The 23,018-nt window shown below is 43.7% G+C and overlaps 1 protein-coding gene across 1 annotated transcript in view; it reads left to right on the top strand.

Moving 5' to 3' along the window:
- The window catches only part of TTC27 (tetratricopeptide repeat domain 27), a 176,991-nt gene extending 172,006 nt beyond the window's left edge, over window positions 1–4,985 (top strand). The window contains exons 19-20 of the mRNA XM_047782314.1: window positions 1,591–1,691; window positions 4,745–4,985. Of these exons, the coding sequence (XP_047638270.1) occupies window positions 1,591–1,691; window positions 4,745–4,867 (224 nt within the window). The 3' untranslated portion in view covers window positions 4,868–4,985. The remainder of the gene's footprint in view (window positions 1–1,590; window positions 1,692–4,744) is intronic.
- Window positions 4,986–23,018: the final 18,033 nt, after the last annotated feature.

The raw sequence follows: 23,018 nt of genomic DNA, 5'->3' as shown, positions 1-23,018 counted from the left end.
CCCCCAATCCGGGCAATACTTAGAGAAAAACAAGTATCTGTTCTTTTAAGTTTCCCTTTGGCTTTAATGAATTATGCGTTCGTGCTCCTACAACATTTTATTCATACTTGGGTGGATGCTCGGCTTTTTTTTTCTAGAGATATTTTAGATTTATGAAGAGAAATCTTAACTCTTTCTCTGTTGCTTTTGTATACCAGTGCTCTAGTGAAGAATGAGCTGGGTTTCTCTGTTATTTCTATTCTTTTTTTTTTTTAATCTTTGTCCCATCACCATTTTCCACCCATTTTGGAAAAGGAAATAAAACATTTTTTAAAATCGTCACATGGTTTGCTTCCTTTGGGGTAGCTAGTTTTTTAAGAGTAGCCATGTGCTTCAGAAAGCTTTGTGAGACACTGCAGTGTCCAGGTAGTGCTGGAGACCCTTCTGTAAGAGTGTCGTCATTGTGTACACACTGTTCTGTCTGCAGGGTGTTCATCTACAGTCTCTGCTGTTCTGTTTTTTGGGAAAGGGTGGGCAAAGGTTGCTTCCTTCTTTGCCATCCAGAAACTTTAACGTAATAGTCATGGCTGGTTTGTTTGTTTGTTTTTTGCTTTTTAGGGTCACTCTTGCGGCAAATGCACGTTCCCAGACTAGGGAGTCGAATCAGAGCTGCAGCTGCTGGCCTACACTACAGCCACAGCAACATGGAATCCATGCTACATCCACAGCCTTCATCACAGCTCATGGCAACGCCAGATCCTTAACCCACTGAGTGAGCCAGGGATTGAACCCGCATCCTCATGGATGCTATTCAGATTCATTTCCATTGTGCCACAATGGGAACTCCTCCTCCCTTGTTCTTAAAAAGCATTAATAGCTGGGCCTTCTGCAAGGCAGGGTTATACCCTCTTCATGACTTCAGGTTTTAGGAAAATGGGCTCCCCAGGATGCTTGGAGGCAGATTTGTCAGGAATGAGTGACTGTCTTTGCCATAGGATACCAAGCATGGCTTAGCAACCCAAGAGCCTGGCCATGGTCACCCCTAAGTGCAGGTACCTAGGTGGTTGATGTCACTTATTCCAGAACAGTGATGTAAACGGAGCATGAAAGTGCAGTTGAATGAAATGAAAAGAATTGAACTGTAAATATCTGCCATGTCACTTCCTTGGGCTGGTGCCGTCAGCAATTGTGAGTCCTTATTCAGGACTCAGACTGTGGGAAGCCCCATTAAGATGGGCCTGTGTCTGGTTTTGCTCCCTGTAGACACCTCGTGTTAGTTAGATCATGTCTTTGCCTAATTTCGTTAGTCTGTGCTTATGTGTGTGTGTGTGTCTGTGTGAGTTTTCATAGTCTCTTCCCAACAATCTGTAACCCACCAAAAATCACTCATTTTCCTTAAGGTTCTCTTTTAGCAATACATTATCCTTCTTAAGGGATAAAAGGAAAAATTAGGCATGTAACTTATTTCTGTTTTACCAAAATAAGAGTGTTCCATGGAGAAATTTTTCTCAAGGTGGCAACTATAACATCCTAATTAAATAATTGCTTTTTGTAACTCTGAGTTATCATTATCAACTTTTAATGGGTGTTTCCTCCATATTTGTCTTCCAGTGGCTATAAAATGCAGTAAAAATAAATCCAGTCCGCAGGAGGCCGTGCAGGTGCTTTCTTCAGTTCGACTCAATTTGCGGGGCCTGTCATCTAAAGCAAAGGTGAGACTGAAATGTGGCTTAATGGGAATTATCATAGGAAAGAAGGTCTTTGCTATCAGCCAGTTGCTCTAAGTCTTTTACACGCGGGATAATTTTAGGCCCATGTTATACTTGAGATATCAGCCCCTAGGTGGGTAGTTATACCTGTGAGGACCTCATTGGCCCGTGACTAAACTACCCCACTCATGGGTCACTTAGGAGTCTTTGAAATTAATATTTATAATTCGGCTCTTGAGGTTTTACAACTTCTTGAAGTAAAATTAAAACGATGCTCTTCCACTTATTACCACTTGTCCCAAAGTGTGGCATAGAGACTGCTAGTAACACTTGGGCAAACGTTTGGTTTTAACATATATTTACTTCAAGGCATATTAGGAAAAGCATTAACTCGTATATCAAACCTGCAATTTCCCGAATATTATTGTTTATTTTTTATTTATAGTGGTGTTCTAATGTTTCCTTTAAAAACATTTCTATTAAAATAAAACATTGGGAGTTCCCGTCATGGCTCAGCTGAAACGAATCCGACTAGGAACCATGAGGTTGTGGGTTCGATCCCTGGCCTCGCTCAGTGGGTTAAGGGTCTGGCGTTGCCATGAGCTGTGGTGTAGGTCATAGACTCGGCTGGGATCCCGCTTGGCTGTGGCCTAGGCCAGCAACTGTAGCTCCAGTTGGACCCCTAGACTGGGAACCTCCATATGCCTCAAGTGCAGCCCTGAAAAGACAAAAAAATAAAATAAATAAAATAAAATAAAACATTGATTTAGAGATAAATATTAAGTAGGTGGTATATGGATCTGACAAAAATGTTAAGGTAGGTGGGCGACTCGGGTTTGACACCTAAAGCCTAAAGCAGGTGCGCTCGGTTTACACATACCAACCTGTGAATCGGTGCTAGGATGGGGACACCGCAGAATCAGTGAGGGAGCTTTTTGGAAGACTGGACTCCAGATCTTCAGCTGTGATAGACCAGGTCTGGGACAGAGCCTGGGAAAGCTGTGTTAAATTCCCCAGATGATTCTGACCTACAGCCAGGTTTGGCGTATATACCCCCGGAAGCAAAATTTAAAGGAATGTAACTTCCAGCACAATTTAGCGCATGCCTTTACTCGCCTTCACTATTTATTCTTGGGTTGCAAACTGATTTTTACTCATTTCTGAGAGAAAGTCCTTAGCCTGTGAAGGTCACTTCTGGACGCGTGTAAAAACCTTTCCAGACTAGGCCTTTATATTAATTGCTTGATCTTTTCAGATCTTTTCCGAGGATCATGTTTGCCTCTTTAGGTTATTAACTCACTTGTCTCTCCTTATTAATCTGCATGCTGGAACCAGCTTTCTATAATCTATCTGGGGAACTATTTCCTCCCAACTTGGCAGCACAGCTTGAGATTTATGTGTCTCCCAAGAAGCTGCAGGAGCTCCCTCAGAGAAAGTTAGGGTAGCAGACTTTCTCTCACTCCCCTTCCTAAATCGGGGGCTAAGTTTCCTAGTTTCGGTGAGAGCACTAACCTACCCGTAATTGTTTATTTCTTCAAGATGTACACCACAGATTTCCCTACCTCTGCGCAAAGTTTTTTCTTATGATTTATTAATTTTACATGGATCTGTACTTATATGACTTAAATAGTCTTGTCTGTACTGCCCATCCTTTCATATTGTGGAAGATTCCCAAACATTGAAAATGAGGCCTCAAAACATCAACTGTGTTTAGATTTTGCTCTCATTACATCTCAACTGAATTATCCAAGAACGGGAAAAATTGTTTCCCAACACCTCCTTTAAAAAGCATGTTTTTTGGAGTTCTCTTATAGCGGGTTAAGGATCCAGCATTGTCATTGTAGAGAGGCTTGGGTTGTTACTGTGGTGCGGGTTCCATCCCTGGTCCCAGCAAACTTCCACGTGCCGTGGGTGTGGCAAAAAAAAAAAAGTCACCTTTTTGCATATTTTGCACGTAATATTTGGAAGTTTGGAAGTCTCTGATTTTGTAGTAAATCATTCACCTTTTCTACTTTTTGAACAAATTGGGTTTGCTAAACAGAATTGCATTCCAGAAGAACCCTTTTTCAAAACATTTTAAAAAATGAAAATGGGATTTCCCTAGTGGCTCAGTGGATTAAAGATCTGGCATTATCACTGCTGTGGCGCAGGTTCTATCCCTGGCCCAGAAACTTCCATGTGCTGTAGGTACGACTAGAAAGAAATGAAAATGAATGCAGATGACCCTGTTAAATAGCAGGCTTTGTTTGCACGAATTTCTGGTCTTTTCTTGCCAGACCTGGGACTGCATGGAAATAAACTAGATAGACTCTAGAGGCTCACCTAAAGTCACCTAAAGCTGCGTAAATTATAGTTCTGATTAGAACACACACACATATGCTCATGTGCATGTGTGCACGCACACACACACAGTGTGGTCATAAAATCCCGGAGCTGATTTTCTTGGGTGCCTATCCTGGCTTAGCAGGCAGTTTCTAGAGAGGCATTCCAGAATGTTTCAGCCTTAGTGGCATTGTTGAAATATGTTGCAATATGCCGCCCAAGGCAGTTCCTTTTACAGAAGGAAGGCACTTTTATTTTGGGGGGCTTCTTTTGCTTTTACCAAATCCTGATGATTTTTGTGACCTCTGAGTCCTAAGCTATAATTAATTTTTAAATAATTAACATAAAGAGTATGATTTATATGAACTTGAATATAATATATATTTGTTTTGCTTGTATACACAATGAATAGATTTGTTTTGTTTGGATGAATAATGTCTGCTTATCCAAAAACCATCTTATAACACTGAAAGAAATACTCAGTATTCAAGGCAGCTGTTCTGAAGAGCAGAACTCATTTGAATTTACAGGTTCAGGCCTGTTTTTTGATTCATCTTTTAATTATTGAAGCTTGTACATTTCCAGGATGGTGAACAGAACAGACGCTACCGTTGCTACTAAAATGTGATACAATTACGCAAAGGGAATATTAATTCTCTACTCTGTATCTATATTATTTTAAGAGTTTTTGTTGTTGTTGTTTTGATAGTTCTGCTTTGGTCTTTTTGTTGCAGCAACTTTTTACAGATGTGGCAACTGGAGAAATTTCCACGGAGTTAGTTAGTGAAACAGCAGCTATGGACGCCTTAGTAATAGAGCTTCAAGACCTAAGCAACCAATTTCGAAATCAGTATTGACCACCCTGGGAACAGTTTCTGAAGAAGGTGTTTCCCCTTCTGGAATTTCTCTCATAACATGTGTATCTGAAATTCAAAATACTCATTTTTTAAATAAATTTTTCTTGTATGGCTAACATTCTTGTTTTTGTGATTTTCCCAAACATGGCAGCTTTCTGAAATACAGTAAATAAAATGTCCCTTTCCTCTTTCCTTAAGCTTAGTTATGGTTGAATTCACTATTTTAATTATTCTTCAGGTATTTCAGCACAAAGAGAAAAAAAAAATGTAGTTTTCTTTTTAGTATATTCTCTCTCAGCCTAAAATGAATTAGATCATTTTTTGGAAAAAGTCTACTCAGGGAAAAAAAAAAAATCACACACTAAGTTTGTGGAATCATTAGATTGGCTGATGTATTATCCAAAAGTGATAAAAGAGTATGTTTGGTGATGGAAACCGTTACACGTCTTGAGATTTTGTATTTGGGTCAGAAAGATACAGGCTTGGCTAAATTAGACATGTGGGTATGGCTTAATTTCTAAATCAAGAAAATGTAAAAAAAATGACCTAACTCATATTTTGACGGAACCATTAGCCAGTAGTAACCAGGCTGACCTGCCTCATTGTATATACTGCCAGCCCTAAAGATGGTTATTTAATAAGGTTATTGTGAGTGAAGACAGCTATAAATGGTGCCATATTACACAAATGCCAAAGTAGAATGTTTTCTTAGTAATGTCTGTGGAAACAAATACTGAAGGCAGCAGCTGAGCTTAATAATCTTACTCCGCAAGTCACAGTAAGGAATTTGAAGTCCTGGCTTGGGTTGCTGAATGTTGGGTTCCATACATAAGTCATTTGACCCTTGCTCTTTTCCATGTCTTTATTTATAAAATGAGAATAATTTCTGTTCCTTGCTGCTTTGTGAGTTTGTACTGACTTTGGAAATTTAAAAAATACATAATTCACAAATGTAAGTATTCTGAACATTAACAAAAAAAAGATTTTAAAAACTTTCCTCAGTGAATTTGGCTATAAATGCTTAGCAGTGCTTCTTTTCCTTAACTACCTGCTTCTTTTTTCTAGTATCATACTAGCCTAAAAAAAGGTTGATGTATGTTTCAAAGCAGTTTCTCTTATAGGAGACACAGTAACTATGAGAAAGACCAATAAAATGATGTAGTAGCACGAGAGAATGTTACATGTACGCCTGTAGCTTTTATGGAAGCCAACGGAGAATAGGTCGGTGGGTGAATGGATGGATGGATGGATGGAATAAGGTATTAAGATTAACCCTTTTTCAGTACTAAGCTGTGAACCCCAGTAGAAACAAGATAAATGCTGAAAAGGGTAAAGATTTCAGGAATCAAGTAAAAGATTGAATAGGAATTTCCAAGTTTTAGAAGTTTTTAGTTCGCAGTTTGGTTTCCTTTGGGTTCAAAGTAGAAAGGCACTGGTGAGTGTGAACTGCCACAAACCAAGTCTCAAAAGGATTGTTCCCTTCCAGTCCTATTCTCAAATGCTCTAGTGGACCAAAGTCTCCAGGAAGCTGCCCTACCCCTCCTTCTTCTTGGAATGATCTCACAAAAGAGCTATTAGATACTTTTTTTTTTAAAGATATAGTCCTATTAGTTATGTTTAATAATCTTACTAGGTGGGTGAATGTTTAACATAATTGAAGAAAATATGTGAGGAGATAATATGGTAAAAACCTCATCTCTCCCACCTAACACTTAATACTTAACTCTGGGATTTGATTTTTTTCATCTGTAGAATGAGTTGTGCTAATAGTACCTCCCATCAAGTTCTTAATATCTCTTGTAGCACTTTCACCCAGTCAGCAACATAGTATCTGTTTAAACACCTATATTTCATTTCCTGCAGAGTCTTTGGTGCTTCATATTGCTATTTTATGCTTTAAATATTTACTGTTTCCAAATGCCTTATTCTTAGAAATTACAGTATTAAAACATTTGTTTTCAGAATTACTTTTTTGTTTTATCGACTAGAAAAATATAAAAGATGTTATCCTCTAATCTTTATTGAGTTCCCACAGCATGAATAATAATACTTATAGCTGCAAGTTATTGTGTTCTCATGAGGTAGGTTTGTGATGTCACCAGGAAACTAAAGGTCACAAACTCTGGAAAGAGAAATAGCCAGAATTCAGACTGCTAAAGCCTGCATTCTTTCTACTTGTTATGCTGGGGCTAGGGAAAAAAAAAAAAAAAGTCAGCTGATTTAAATTTTCTCTTTCTAACAATGGGATACCTGGAACGTTTGCCTGTCATTGTTTATAAAGTTTTTCAAGGAGAGAAGTTTTGCCATGTCTCAGTTAACAGTTGCCTGTGGTGTTAAGATTATTTAGGATTATTTGGTCTTTTTAATTTTAATAAATTCTCTGTTAGCCTTTTTTCCAAAGAAGCAGCAAGGTAAATGGGGACCTTAACTGCAGAGGAGTTAAAATAAACCTCAATGGTTGGTAGATGCAAACTATTACATTTAGAATGGATAAACAACAAGATCTTACTGTATAGCACAGGGAACCATGTCTGATCTCCTGGAACAGACCATGATAGAATATTTAAAAAATATAAAATATATTATATATGTGTGTGTGTGTGTATATGTATATATATATATATATATATATATATATATATATATATATATATATATAAACTGAGTTACTTTGCTGTACAGCAGAAATTGGTAAACCATTGCACATCAACTCTACTTTTATAAAAAATCCAGCAGAATAAGAAATCTCTACACCGAAACCCAAACCTCAGGAAGCTGAGTCTGGGAAGCAAAGCCATGGGGTGTGTGTTGAGGGGTGGCAGGTAGAATGGTGGGGTTCAAAACTATAGAATCTTAGAATGTACTTGGAATAAGGATGGGGGGCTTGGCCTTACCTCAAATGGAGCCTCAGTATGGTAGTGAGGACCCCAAATGTGAAAGCATTGACTTATTTAATTGTGCATCAGGCTATTCTCTTCATGCTGTACTAGTTCCTGTTAAACATCCATTAGTACACTTTCATAAGCAGAAATGCAAAGAAAAAATGATAGAGAGTATGTGTAACCACTTCCTTTCCAGACTGCGTCCGAAGACTGACGTAAGCAGAGGCCTGGCTAGTTGGGGCTACTTGTGATCATTTATCCCAGTTGTGGTAAGTCCACTAGGTTAAAACCATGGGTGAGTTTGCTAAAAAGTATCCCTTTTTCCTCATTTCTGTTTTGTATAACATCCGCATTCATCTAAATTGCTGTTTAGATAAGGTAACTCTACTTTACTAGTCAAGAGTGGGGAATAAAACCTATTAAGTGGATGCAACACACTTCCTTTCTGCCTGTTCATTCAATAGGCTCTAGAATGTAGTGGCAAAGAGCCTTTATTCAAATGGTGGGCGCCATGCTGTGGTGCAACAGTTGGATTTTTCACAACGTTCAGAAGTGCTTATAAATAGATAGGTTTCAATCAACAAGCAGCTTATTCAGGCGTGTGCTCAAATATAGTAGCTGCATTCATTAGATAGACATTTCCACTAATCCCAAGACTATGCTAATAAAAGAGTAATCCTTATGGGCTAAAGGTAGTGCTGGCTTGCCTTTAACTCTTATAGAGTCTTTCACAGACCAAGGCCTAATAATAATTGTAGCTGCATTAGGTTTTCACCAAGTGGACTATAAAAGCTGAGCTTATCTTGAAATTTTTCTTTTTTTTTTTTAGGTTGCAATAGCTTAGTGGACAAAGAAGTACTTTTTACTCAGGATATGCAGCTCGCAGCAAAGCCAATTAGAAACCAATTGCGTGTATGTGTGTTCTCATTACTTTATTATAAAGCTCCTTCTCTTTTACTCTAGTTAATAAAGTGGTTAATAAAGAGTTCACTTGAGCAGATTTTGTTTTCCCCTTTGACTTTATGATAAATAACAAGTTAATGTCAATTTCAAGGAGATTTGCAAATCTTAGTAGAGTGATTGGACTTTCTATGTGGACCTTTTTGGGTTTGGCTTTGTTCAGTAAGGGCTTCACTCCTCCCACCCTATTCAGAACTAGCAGTGATTAGTTTGCGTAGCACAGCACTCAAATTTTTCCCTTGCCAGTGATGTCAGATCTGCCTTCCTTTTTATTATTCTGACTTCTTATAAATGGCAGTGACCTTTGAGTCAACCACACCATCTCGTGGCCCTGCGCCAACATTGTGATCTATGAAAAGCGACTCCCGCCAAGGACCGTGGGGCAGAAAACTGATGCTAGGAGCTCGGTCCTCTGTGCGGTAAGTATCAGCCACTTTTTCAATCTGTCCGTGGTGGTGTTCCCAGAAAGGGGTGAGGGGTGGTAACTCATGTTAACGTTGTCAAGAGCCAACCTGTGCATAGCTGACTTTTTCCAGACCGAGGGCTCAAGTGAACATCAGCATCCATAGGCAGACGACATTGTTATAGTGCTACTCACAAACAGAAGTGCTTCTCGAGGACTCTTTTCCTGCGGGACTTGAGGAGGTCCTTAAGCTCTCTGTAGCCAGCCAGTGATCCATGTGACACAGATGTTATAATATGGTTAATCGGGAAGATGCATGTACACGTGCTTCGAAAATAAAAATGTACGCGTAGAAATACACATCAGAGTGTCTTAGAAACCATTTGATAATTAACTTTGTTCCCCGTTTGGAAGCTTAATGACATTTAGTGATGCTGGACCATGATGCCAATGTGCTGTGATCCTCAACATTTTCATTCTGTTGCAAACTTTCCTTGTTTCCGGGCAGCAAATGTGGATGAGGAAGGAAAAAATGTGATGGATTTTTTTTTTTTTAATTTTATAGCTACACCTGTGGCACATGGAAGTTCCTGGGCCAGGGATTGAATTTGAGCCACAGTCGTGACCTATGCCACTGGCAAAGCCAGACCCTTTAACCCACTGTGCTGGGCCAGGGATCGAACCCGCATCTCCGCAGTGCAGTCGGGTTCTTAATCCATTGCACCACAGCAGGAACTCCTAGGATTTTTATAAAGTGAAGGAGAAACAAAACCAAGCTCCTATTATCAGGATTTTGGGGGTTGATGCTAGGAAAAGGAGAGAGAATCAGTGATGGAAAAGAGTAGGCAGAACAAATGCCACAATGGGGAACTGACTGCCTAGGATGAACTTGTGGTTAGAAAACCTGGATTTAAGTTCCAGCTTCATCACTTCCTAGCTGTGACCACACCTGAGTTCATTCTGTGGGCCTGAATTTCCTCAGCTATAAAATGCAAACAGCCACCCTACATACCAGACAGAGTTGTTGTAGGGGTCACATCTGATGAAGTGTGCAGAGTATTTTGTCAGCAACTGAGCACAATTAGTTCTTGTTATGATCAAGAGAAAGGGGCATTGTGGATGGTCTTCAGGTCCCAGGGACTGGTGGAGCCCCTGGATTGGGGCAGCCAGCAACTTGGTTCCGGTTTCCGTAATCCCTGCAGGGGTCATGACCCTGAGGCTTGAGAAACAATGCTGCAGAATTTTTTCCAGTCTTCTATGTGCCCTTAATCACTCTGCTTACTGCAATCAGTTTGGCCTATAAGATGTCTGGTGCCAGGGCTGATAAAAGTTGTCTTGGTATTTTTATAGCCGTCTGTGGCCAGAATACCTGCTTATGACCCCACAGTCCTTTTTCACAAAAAAATATGTATCAGCAGTAGAACTAGAGTGTGTTTCACAGGCTCACTTGGTTCCCCTGACCATAACCAGTAGGACCCAAGGTTATTTGGGGAGGGTGGGGTGGGAGGTATGACCTGATTAATGTTCACCTTCCCCCTCTAATGAATTACATGAGTATTCTATTCCATGTTCATTGTCAAAAAGTTAACAAATATAAATAAGCTAGAAGAAAAGTATTCCATCACCCAGAATCCCACCCCTGTAGGTGATAACCATGTCAACATTTTTCTTCCTATTCTAGACTATTTCTTATATAAATACGGACAGTTGATTGAAAGATAGGCTTTTTAAGAATTTAATTAATTAAGCTTTATAATTGAGCTCATGGAAGTAGGCCTGCCTTTAACCTGGTGGGGCTCTGAGCCAGAATACAAATGGAGGCCCACGTACCATATATCTAAATTATTTAAAAGTTATAAATCAAGCTAAGAAACTGTTAAATAAAATTTGTCTTATGTTTTGATCTTGACAAATATTCCTTCATACTGACCTGGAAGGGCATTTTTAAAAACTGAAGAACTGTTGATTTACCATGAAAGGGCATATTGTAACTTGGAACATTCAAAACTTCAGAATTCCAGACCATAGGAGGGTGGTGAAGGGAGGGCCAGCCCTTGCTGAGCGCACCTTGCTCTGCAGGGACCTCATGTGGGCAAGACTCAGCTCTGCCATATCCCCACAGTCAAAATGCAACCCCCTCAGACCTAGGGATGCAAAGACCAGGGCCACTTTACCCTCAGGAATAGAGGCCTGTGATGCAGGCTTTTGGTGTTTGGGGATCCTGAGGCCTCAGATACCTGACATGGCCTAGAAGGTGGGTTAGTACAGGCTCTAAGTGGGCATGTCCCCTTGGTCCCATGAATGAGGGGTGTCTACAGGATGGACAGAGAGGGACTTGTCAAAAGGACGGGGGAAAAGGCCCTTCTTGACCAATCTTAAGGGTGGTACTATTGGGCAAAGAGTATCAGAGAGAGGAGCTGTTGGAAGGAACACTTATCTAGCATTCCTTAATTTTCCTTAGAAGTGAGAGAATTTCCATTCCATGTGCTCGGAAGGAAAGAGAACAGGAGGAGTAATTTGGTGTCTCTCCCCTCTGCCTTTGTGGCAATGAAGCAGGAGTGACTTAAGGAACTAGACACGTTCAGCCCTCCCTGCTTCCCCTCCGTCCCCCTCCTTTCTCCTCCTCCCCCCCCACCCCACCCCCACTCCATCCTTTCCCCCTATTCCTGCCAAAAGAGAGGTTGCATTCTCTTCCCGCCCCTGCTCTGAATGGAAGCATGGGAGTCAAGGCCCAGGCTTGTCTGAGAGGTAGCCCCCCTCTCCCAGTTCTCCCTAATGAGGTGGTAATTCTGGGTTGAGGAATGTCCCTGCTCTTCGTCCCAAATGCTTCCTTTATGGATCAATACAAGAGCTAAGCTTCAGGAGAAGTATCAGGAGGCCCAAACACGAGAACATCAAAATAGTAAAACTGATGTTTGGCTTTCCATCTGTGTGAGTCCAGCATCTATACCTCAGTTGGTTTCAAAATCAGCTCCGAGAGGGAAGGGGAGAGTAATTAATTAGAGTCAATTATTGGATTCAAGCCCTAGCTATGTTTAGTGAGTTGTCTAGTAGATTTTTTTTTTGAAGCATGGCGAATTTTTAACCAAGGCCATAAATAGGAACCATCTAAGGAATTTTACAGAAAACAAAACAAAACAAAGAAAGCAAAAAATCCTAGATTCAAACCATGGAGATTTAGATGCCCTAGGCCTGAGCAAAAAATTTTTTAAGGCTCCAAAGGTGATTCTGATACTTACCTGTGTTTGGGAATTGCTGAACATAATTAAGCTTTATAAAATGAAACTAATTTCTGTATTACTTTGTAATAGACTGGTAGTGAGGAGTAAATGAAAGGAAAAGCAATAAATCCTAAAGGTCTCTATCTCTAGAAAGTATTATTACTTCTATTATGGATAATTATATAGTATTATTAATTACCATAGCTATTCGATCATGTATATTTGGTGCAAAATACAATAAAATAAATATCAATGTCAATTAGCAGCAATCTAGCTGGACATCCAGAGAAGTCCATTTTAAAACAACTAAATATATGGATAAAACAGTAATTAAAAATTTCCTTTTGGAGTTCCAGTTGTGGCTCAGTGATAACAAATCTGACTAGTATCCACGAGGACTTGGGTTTGATCCCTGGCCCCACTCAGTGGATTAAGGATCTGGTGTTGCTGTGAGCTGCAGCATAGGTCATAGATGTGGCTTGTATCCTGCATTGCTGTGGTTGTGGTTGTGGCATAGGCTGGCAGCTGCAGCTCCAATTCTACTCCTAGCATGAGAACTTCCATAAGACATAGGTGTATCCTTAAAAAAAAAAAAAAAAAAACAGTAAAAGGGATACATACATGGGAGAGTAGCCACAGAATGGAATAGTATACATCAATGAAAAGTAATGTACTATAGCTGCATCACAGCAACAACCTTGAGTGAATCTCTCAAACATTATGTTGAGCAAAGGAAGCAAGACGTGAAAAAAGTTCATGCTGCATGTTTCCAAGTATATCATATCAAGTTCAAAAGCAACTGAAATTATAATACTTAGTGATGCATGCATGGGCATTAAAACTGTGTGGGAAAGCAAAGAATGGTTATCACAAAAGACTGGAGAGTGGTTACTCTTATGGGTACACAGGGGTGATGGCTGGAAGGGTATATGAAGGGCTCCTGGGGAGTTGGCTATATCGTGTATGAACTTAGGTCAAGATTAACATGGTTCTCTTGCCAAATCATTGAGTTCTACATTTGTGTTCTGTACATTTTTTCTGAGTGTGTGTTATAGTTCATAGCAAATAGCTTTAAGATATTAGAAACAGTACAGTCACACTTATTGTGAATCTGAGTCTACTTTCCCCTCTGGATCTTTGTACTTTTCTATCCCTTTCATCTTTCCTTTTTTCTTTTTTCTTTTTTTTTTCTTCTTTTAAGGGCCGTACCCATGACATCTGGAGGTTCCCAGGCTAGGGGTAGAGTTGGAGCTACAGCTTCCAGCCTACACCACAGCCACAGCAATGCAGAATCTGAGCCATGTCTGCAACCTACACTACAGCTGATGGCAACGCCAAATCCTTAACCCACTGAGCGAGGCCAGGGATCGAACTGACATCCTCATGCATCCTAGTCGGGTTCGTTAACCACTGAGCCACGAAGGGAACTCCTTTCCTTCTTTTTGAGACCTGATTCCTTTTCCTTGCAAATTGTAAAATGAACTTTTGAGACAGCACACTTCTTCTTGAGGTGAAATTTAGCCATCACAAACCCAAACGTAACCCCATGTAACTGTAACTCTCCATCCACCTACCCAGCCTATCAAATACCTTAAACAAAATATAACATTTTACAACAAAGGTGGTTTTGCCTTAAGACCAAAATGTGGGTAATTCGACAACCCTAAATTCTCTATTTCTCTTGTTTAACAGAGTTTACATCCTGTGCTTTCCACATGGCTGTCTGAATAAATAGTAGGGAGCTACGCTAAAGGAACATGACCAGCTTTGATCACTGATAGAGTATGGGTCATCTTGGTGACCAAAGCCAGCATCTCACATTTCTTCTTGAAAAGCATGTTTAGTATCCTGTGGCATTTCCTCTGGGCTCCACGGTCTGATGGAAAAAGTCTCCGCTGATGTCTGATGGCCAAGTTGAATAGCCAGACCTTGAGACCCTCCATTCGACAGCTCTGGCTGGCATGGTGATTTCCCTTGAAGCTATAACAGGAATCCTGATTGTCATATTTGGCAGGATCCCCACACCACCACTTTCAGGGGGAGCACGTAGTGTGCCTCGATGGTTTTTGCACAAATAAAGGTGAAAACTCACCCATAACTTCATAGGGAATGATAAATCAAAACCCAGCACAGTACCAAAAAAAAAAAAAAAAAAAAGGGAAAAACATAATCCTAAGGTTTTAGGCTTTTCTGGAAGAGTTCCAAAAATGCATATTTCAAGGGAATTTCTCAGGGCAACGCTGAATAAACTGGTGACCTACAGATCAAAGACATTGTATTTTATTAGCCATCTCCTGACCCGGCCAATCCGACTGTCCTCTAACTGTTACTTGTATTCAGATAAACCCTCCCCGTCTTCTCTTTCTTCCTCTGAGAATTACAAGAATCACAAATCAGCGCTGACAGGCTTTGGTTTCTCATCTTCAGGAATGTAGCTGGTACATTCTTTATGTGAAAGAGGCAATCCTAGAAAGGGGTATGAACCAGACCAGACAGAATGAAGAGTATCTTATTTCATTGGCACAGAACAAAAGAGTGTCTTTCCTTTCCCAGGGCCGGTGGAGTCTAAGGACTCCAATGAAAGCAGCCTGGCTGAGCTGTGTCCTGAGGACGGAGTTGCAGCCCGCAGGGGAGAGGAGTCCGCCAAGGTAAGGGGGACCACTTTCTCTGCCCCAAGGCGGTTCTTACAATAGGGTCCCTACTTGCAAGGAACAGTGATTAACCCAGGGTTATTCACCACTCCACCAAACATTCCACCAAAATCAGTTGCTTCCCACACCGATCCCAAGTTCTATAGTTTTATTCGGAATATAATTATGAAAACATTATTAGTGGCCAACGTGGACCTGCTGATTGGCACAGAGAACTCTACCCAGTATTCTGTGATAATCTATGAGGGAAAAGAATGTGAGAGCGAATGGATATGTGTATATGACTGGATCACTTCGCTGTATAGCAGAAAGTATCACAGCCTTCTAAATTATACTTCAATAAAACTTTAACAAAATCATTAATTTCTCCTAAGTTTACACTGTGCTAGGAAGTTAGTAAGCTATAGACAAGGCTGGCCCCAGTCAACTCTGCATCCTGGTGTTTGTGGTCCTCTGTAATCCTCTTCTCCGAGTCGTTTTTTTCCTAACCAATAGAAGATTGGCAACATAGAGTTCCCACTGTGGCACAGCAGAAACGAATCCGACTTGTATCCATGAGGATGGGGGTTCGATCCTTGGCCTTGCTCAGTGGGTTAAGGATTCGGTGCTGCCGTGAGCTGTGGTGTAGGTCACAGAAGAGGCTTGGATCCCGCCTTGCTGTGGTGTGGTAGAGGTCGGCAGCTGTAGCACCGATTCAACCCCTGGCCTGGGAACCTCCATATGCCTCGGGTGTAACCCTAAAAAGCAAGGAGAAAAAAAGACATTAAAGTAATACCACTTCCCTGATTACGTTACATAGGTAGTGACTTCCGTTTTACAGGCATATTTTCTCCCTTGCTGGCCAGGCCTTGATAGACCAGGCCTGCGTGTTGGAGAGGGCCAAGCAGTCAGGAATGGAGGGTGGCCCTTGGGCCGAGAGTCAGCCACGCCCCGAGGAAAGCCAGGATCTGAGGCAGGCCTTCAGTCCAGCAACCTCCAAGACACTGCATTCTGCCAACAAACACTTGCGCTTGGAAGCAGGTCCTTCCTCAGTTGAGCCTTTAGATGAGACCCTCGTTCTGGCCAACTCCTTGATTTCAGTTTGGTGAGAGAGAGACTCTGAGATACAGGACCAGGCTCCACTGTCCCTGGGCTCTGTCTCACAAAAACTGTGAGATGATAAACGTGTGCTTTAAGTCACTGAGTTTATCCTAGCATTCTGCTAAATAGTGATAGATAAATGACACAACAGAGTTCATCTGTCACCTTTCTTTCCATAACATACATCCTTAATATTCACTAATAATGACCAAGCCCATCTTCTTTGGAAGACCTTTCCACTATTTTATCTAAGATGGTAGAGTGACATGAAAGTCACACGTAGTGTGCTTTCACCTTATGTCATATTGTGTTGGGATCAGTCATCTCCTTAGAGAGTTATTTGGGAACTAACAGATGGTATAAGGGAAAGCATTAGGAAGCCTCTCTGGCCTAAAATGTAGCTCTAGTTATGTCACTCCACCTGCTAAAAGACCTCCCAGAATTCTCCCTGAAATATCAACTCTTTATTGTGGCACAGGGACCCCAAAGCCCCTTCCCAGGTTTTCTCCTCGTGACCCCACTGCCTGCCCACCTCCGACATGGTGGCCTGTCCTTCCCCATGTGTGTCTTCTCTCCTGCTGCCCTTCTTAGCACTACCTCCCCCACGTCTGCTGGTGGAAAGCCCACCTCTTCCATGAGGTGTCTCCCTGAGCCAGTGTCCACACCTAAGCCTGGTGCTGCATCTCCCCCTTCATGCCCCCGCACTACTTTCAGCTTTGCTTGGGAAAACTCCTTGGCTGACCTTCATCCTGGTCTGGGTTGTGCCTCTTCTCTGGTTCTGCCTTCTCTCATCTCCCATGTGAGACCAAAGGTCACACAAGGTCAGAGACTGTTATTCTCTGTGTGGCCCTTCCCACAGCAGAATGCCACCTCAGGCCCAAGGAAGAGGTGGTTACTGGGTATTTGTGGAATCGAAAATAATGAAGGGCAGATCCAGAGGGGGGCACCACCACCCAGAGGGTGGCAACCCATGTTCTAATAAAGAAGTAGTCTATGGCCAAAGGAGGTTGGAAAGCAAGGTGTGCCCTGTCCCTTCAGGGAGGGTCTCCATAGACTTTAGATGCTTTACAGTTTCTAAGAAGTACTGCAGTAAAGAAACGGGTACCCGGGAGTTCCCGTCGTGGCGCAGTGGTTAACGAATCCAACTAGGAACCATGAAGTTGCGGGTTCGGTCCCTGCCCTTGCTCAGTGGGTTAACGATCCGGCGTTGCTGTGAGCTGTGGTGTAGGTTGCAGACGCGGCTCGGATCCCGCGTTGCTGTGGCTCTGGCGTAGGCCGGTGGCCACAGCTCCGATTCAACCCCTAGCCTGGGAACCTCCATATGCTGCGGGAGCGGCCCAAGAAATAGCAAAAAGACCAAAAAAAAAAAAAAAAGAAAGAAAGAAAAAAAACGGGTACCCACTTCCGGCTCTGGGTTTCTGTGACGCTATGATTTGGGCAGGGAGTCTGGAAGCAGCCTAATCATGCATCCACCGCATCCCCGCCCATTTGGAGCCCGACACAGTGGATGCCGTATGTTGGTTTTTTTCTTGGTCAGGCTGTGAGTTTATGATGCTAAGTAGTCTATATTAAATCCCCTGGTTTAGTCACAGGTGACTCCAGAGCAGTTTCAACTCATGATGCTCTGAATGGATCCTCAACTCCTAAAAATACAAAAATCCTACCATTAGGAACAAAGCGATCTCTTCTGTGTTTCAAGCTGTATTTGATAACTAGTTTGATCTGACCCTTGTCCTCTTGGGATTTTCTGCTCAAAGACTATATTTCTGCAGAGACTGTATTTAAAGATTTCAGATGTTAGAGACTCACCTTTTCACCAACTTTGCCAAAGTCAATCCTACTTAATGGAGGTTTAATCAGCATTTCTTGTGTATCAGGCACTCTGCTAGATGTTTAGAGCACAGAACTCGATAACCAACTGTTCCTATAAAGGACATATAGCCTCACTCGGAGCATAATAATTGTAGAAGCTATAATTCTGTGAGTGCTAGAACCCTGTTACGCATAGGACAAAAGTAGGGGGTCAGGGAGGTGCTGGTGGAGACACATTCTAGAGGAAAAAGCAGGCCGAGGATGAGAGTTAGTTGAAAGATGCTGAAAGGTTATTATGGGAATAAAAGTGGGGGTGGGTGGGGAGTCCAATTCAAAAAATTGTTTTTTCAAACACCCACTCTCTGCCAACAACTCTGTCTGCTAGGCCCTAAGGGTTGTAAAATGAATGAGACCCACACCCTTCCTTCCAGGTCCTTAGTTGGAGGTGGAGGGGTGGGTCAGATGAGAGACGGGTTAACAGGCACTGAGGGACTCCACGGACTGCAGGATGAATAGCCAGTTGGGGAATTTTCCATTTTAATTTCAACAATCATTTCTTGCCTCTAGTCTTTTTAAAGAGCTAACATCATTCCTCTGGCTGTCTTGAGCCCATAGACCTAAAGACTTAATAGCTGTGAGCTTAAGAAATTCTATCTGGTCCTCTACTCCCTGCCTTACACATTGCTCCTCCTCTCTCGGCTCGTGCTTGGCTCCCACAAAGGGCAGGGGAAGGAAGGAAAAGAAGGAGGGCTTGCCTCCTTTGCAGTCTTGATGACTCTCCTCCTGGGATTCATTCCGGAGAACCCATGGTAAAGGGACAGCGAAGTCTGCAATCTGCATCCATGGCGACCTGGTGGTCATTTTGACTCTGCCGCTCATTTATGTGTGTGTCCTTGGGCGCGTTTCCAAAGTCTCCGTGCATGTTTACCTCATCGCTAAAATGAGGTAAAACGTATACTTCACAGGGCTGTGTGCAGACTAGGATTCTGTTCTGAGCACTCTGGCTTCATAAAAGCCCTATTCGATGCTTAATAAATGCGCATTCTCTCCCTCGTTTTCTTTAAATCGGGGAATCACACTTGTTCTGAGTGTATAAGAAGAACATTTAACTTTTAGCTCAGGAACTCAGCCATCAGGACCGTTTATGGTAGCTTTTAAAGCTGCATTTTTCTACGGTCACCCTGGTTACAAGCACGCTATTCCCTTCTCCCGCTAAGTGCAAGTGTTACACCTATTCTTTTGGGATGGAATGAATTTGGCTGTTGTATGTGTTCCAAAAAACAGGTGATGTGGAAATCTGTAATCCGTTCTTGGAGAACCTCGCCATCTCATTTTTCTCCAGGTTACCCCGAGAAAGCCAAGGGAGTTGGCAGTTTATGTTGGCATGCAGGATTGAGAGAGAACATAAAACTGGGTGGGACATATCGTCAGTGATGGATGGCGACGTGAACTCTTTTGGCTTAAAAATCAATTTTCCTTTGCTATTGTACTCAAGCCAAGGAAGGACCAATTACTTCAGGTCTTTCCTGGCATAATTAACTCACCTGGAATGCCTTCCTGTCCTCCCTTCCTGAGTCCCATCCCCTGGACTAGCTTCTTTGTATTCAGAGAGTGTTTACTGAGGTCCTGTTCTGGAGGGACACTGTCCTAGGGACAGAGCAGCCCGGCGAAGGGCGGTGGGGCGGGGAGGCAGCAGAGACAGACACGCACACGTCCCTGCCTGAGTTCGAGGCAACTCGCCTTGTGGCTCTTGGTATAGGGAGAAAGGGGGTGGGGGGGGGGCTCTGGAACCTGAGTGTCTGGAGAGGATGACTCAGAGAAGTGAAGCGAGTGGGCCCAGGCCCCAGAGGGAAATCAGTAGAACCAGAATGGGTGGTGGGTTTAGGGGCTCGTGGGCGATGCGTAAAGAAGAAACACAGGGGAGTTCCCGTTGTGTGTCAGGGGAAACAACCCGACTAGGATCCAAGAGAGTTTAGGTTTGATTCCTGGCCTCGCTCAGTGGGGTAAGGGTCTGGGGTTGCTGTGAGCTGCGGTGTAGGTCGCAGATGTGGCTCGGATGGGATCAGGCGTTGCTATGGCTGTGGTGTAGGCCCGTAGCTGCTGCTCAGATTCAGCTCCTAGCCTGGGAACCTCCGTATACTGTGGGTACAGCCCTAAGGAAAAAAATAATTGCAAAAAAGAAGAAACACAGGTGGGCGGAGACCACCCCCGGAGTCGTGAGAAACCGAGTGGTGCACGTGGCCACAGGCAATGGCCGTCTGGTCTTGTATCTCGGTGGGTTTGACCCCTTTCTGGGTTTTAGCGACAGATAGCAAGCTGTCATCACATCCTTTAGGGAAGCATCCAGCAGGTCAGGCCCTGTTCCGGAACTGGGGATACAAGCAAAAGCAGGATGTGGTCACTTCTCCCGAGGCCTTAGAGCTCTGCTGCGGAGCTTTAGAGAACACACCTTCTGCGATGCTGTTTCAGCAACAGGGCGGGGCTGCCATTCCCCCCCCTCCTCAGTGAATAAGGAGCAGGAGGAGGAGGTGGTCAGTGCCCCTGATTTTCAGGCACAGCTAAGGGCTTCCTATAAATGGGGGTAGAACAAACAGTGGGGTGTGCTTGAGTGGGCTCATCCCAGCTCCCAAGAGTCAGTTTTGCACATTTCTTCTCAATTTGACACTTGGTGTCATCACACTGGTACTTTGAAATCAGCCAGGGAGGGATTATTGACACCATGGAAATAGGCAAATGGCAAAAATCCCTGGCATTTCCCTTTCTAGCAAGCCAGCTGTTAAACACGTCTGTGTGTGTGTGTGTGTGTGTGTTCTCATTTAATTTAATCATCACAATAAGCCAAGATTTAATGCATGGAAGAACACTTCACAGCTTTCAAATCACTTTTAAACATGTTACCCTCCTCTCTCTCTAACCCCATGAGACTAGGCAGGGCAGGTGGATTCTCACCGTTTTAAAGAAACGATGCTCAGAGAGATTATATAGCCAGCAGGGTCAGACCTGACACAGAGTCCAGGTTTGATTCCCAGCTGTGCTCTTCCTCCTCTGGCAGGCACTGCCCAGTGGTCAGATTTCGGGTTCTGAGTCAGTGTCCGGATCACAAGGACTAGAGGGACCAGACCTGACCCTGTTCTCAGGTATCTGATAACAGAAAGTTTCCCCAACACTGGCAGGCCCCGCTTAGCAAATGACCTTCCTACTCTGCTTATTTTTGTACAGTGAGTCTTCTCCTGCTATTATGTTCAGGCCCTAAATAGACAGGCTGATGGGGGCCTCCAATCCAGGGGGGGGGGGGTCATATTTTAAGGGGGATGTCATGTCGTGCCAGGGAGACCTGTCCTTGCCTGGCGTGGAAAGAAGGGCATCCGGAACTTTAAAAAACCTACCCCGTTAAGGGCTTGGCTGAGGCCATGGGAATTTCCAAAGAGTTTGCTTGTTCTAATTGAGGTAGCAATGAGCATACTTTGCTAGTATGAGGCCTAGATTTATGTCACCGTGGAAAATCCCCAGTAGAGAGGGAGCTAATTCTAGCGGTGAAAACCGTGGCAAACTCAGCCCGCACCACCGGTACTGCCTGCTGTGGAAACAGAGTATATCCTGAGGAAGAGGAAAAAGAGAGTCCTCATTCGCCGGGTGTTGCTGCCCACACTTCTGGTTCTGTCAAAACTTCCCTGGGATCTGTGGGGAAAAACAGCAGAGTGAAAAGCTGATCCCGTCACGGAACACTCCCAGTGCAAAACTTTTTTAAGACAGAATTTTCCTTTCAGTCTGGTGTTTGGCTGCCTGGGATTGTTCCTCGCACGTGTGCAAACCCTCCGGATCGTCACACGCGGACGTCTCGGCGTGTCTCTCATAATCTCTGACCACGGCCTGGAGTGTCCTCAGAGGGTGTCGCTTCCTCTGTAACATCCTGTCTGAGGGAATGGGCTGCCAGAAGGCACTGACGGAAAACGTGGGAGGGTCGTGATTTGTGTCGCCCTGGGTGGGAGAGGGGACTTCAGGACTGCAGAGGTTCTAGAATGGACGGGCTCTGTGTCCCCCGGGGGCTGTTGGTGGGAGGTAGCTGACCCCTTCACCAAGTGCCTCCCACAGCCCCCATGCTCCCTGTCACCCCCAGGGCCTGGCCCCATGGTCAACATGTGTTTTCTTTGGAATCCAGGACACGAGGGTGCCCCTGAAGTGTGTCAGACAACGTGGATCAGGAGCAGTCCCAGCGGTGTCTGTGCAGGCTCCGCCCAGGTGGAGACTGGGACTCTGGGACTCAGCCCAGCCAGGCAACCGGCCTCGGGATTTCCGATGCTGTGAGACGCCATGTAGGTGGATCCAGAATTTCAGACCCAGGATGTGAGGGGAAGACGGGAGACAGCTTGTGTAAACCAAAGAGCAGCAGCAGGAGGTGCAGGAGCAAGCAGTTTAGTGGCCAGCATTTCTGAAAACATGGCTGTCGTGTGGGTCCTAGAAAAGCAGCACCTGCCTGAGGTGGAAACTTGTTAGAAGTGCAGAGGTGCAGACCCCACCCTGCCTGCCTGGCTCAGGATCTGCCTGTTCACAAGAGCGCCAGGGGTTCCTGTGCAGTCACAGCTGACAGCACAGCTCTGAGTGAGGCCAGGCCTTGGTCAGCCACCCAGGACTCTACCTGCTGACCAGGACAAGGTCCAGGGCACATCCAGGGCTGCAACAATTATTATACTGTGGGCTGAAGATGTTCCCAGGAGAGGTTCAGTGGAGGAAATGTTTTGTTTCTCTCTCTCTCACACACACACTTGTTATATCATAAAGGACTCAGACTCAGAAGAGATTTAACTTTCATGTTTTGCTTTGTCACCCAATACTTGTGGAACCTTGACCAGGTCCCTGACTTCTCTGAGCATGTTCCCCTCTCTCTAAAACAAGGGATTAAACTGTGACTCTGTTGAGCTGGGCACTCACAGGGAGTGACCAGTAAACATGTCCCAGGTATGAACTCATTGAATCCTCTGGACAACCCAGTTGATGCCAGCACTATTATTTCCCACACTTGACAGGTGAGGACCTGGAGGCACAGAGCACGACCCAACCTGCTGGCGATCACACGGCTCGTGGGTGGAGGAGGGGGTGCAGCGCCTGGGCGGCCTGGCTTGGGGGACCCACGCTCTGCTGCGA

This window comes from Phacochoerus africanus, chromosome 5 (genome assembly GCF_016906955.1).
Source record: "Phacochoerus africanus isolate WHEZ1 chromosome 5, ROS_Pafr_v1, whole genome shotgun sequence".
NCBI lineage: Eukaryota > Metazoa > Chordata > Mammalia > Artiodactyla > Suidae > Phacochoerus > Phacochoerus africanus.
This window is presented reverse-complemented; position numbering and strand designations above follow the sequence as displayed.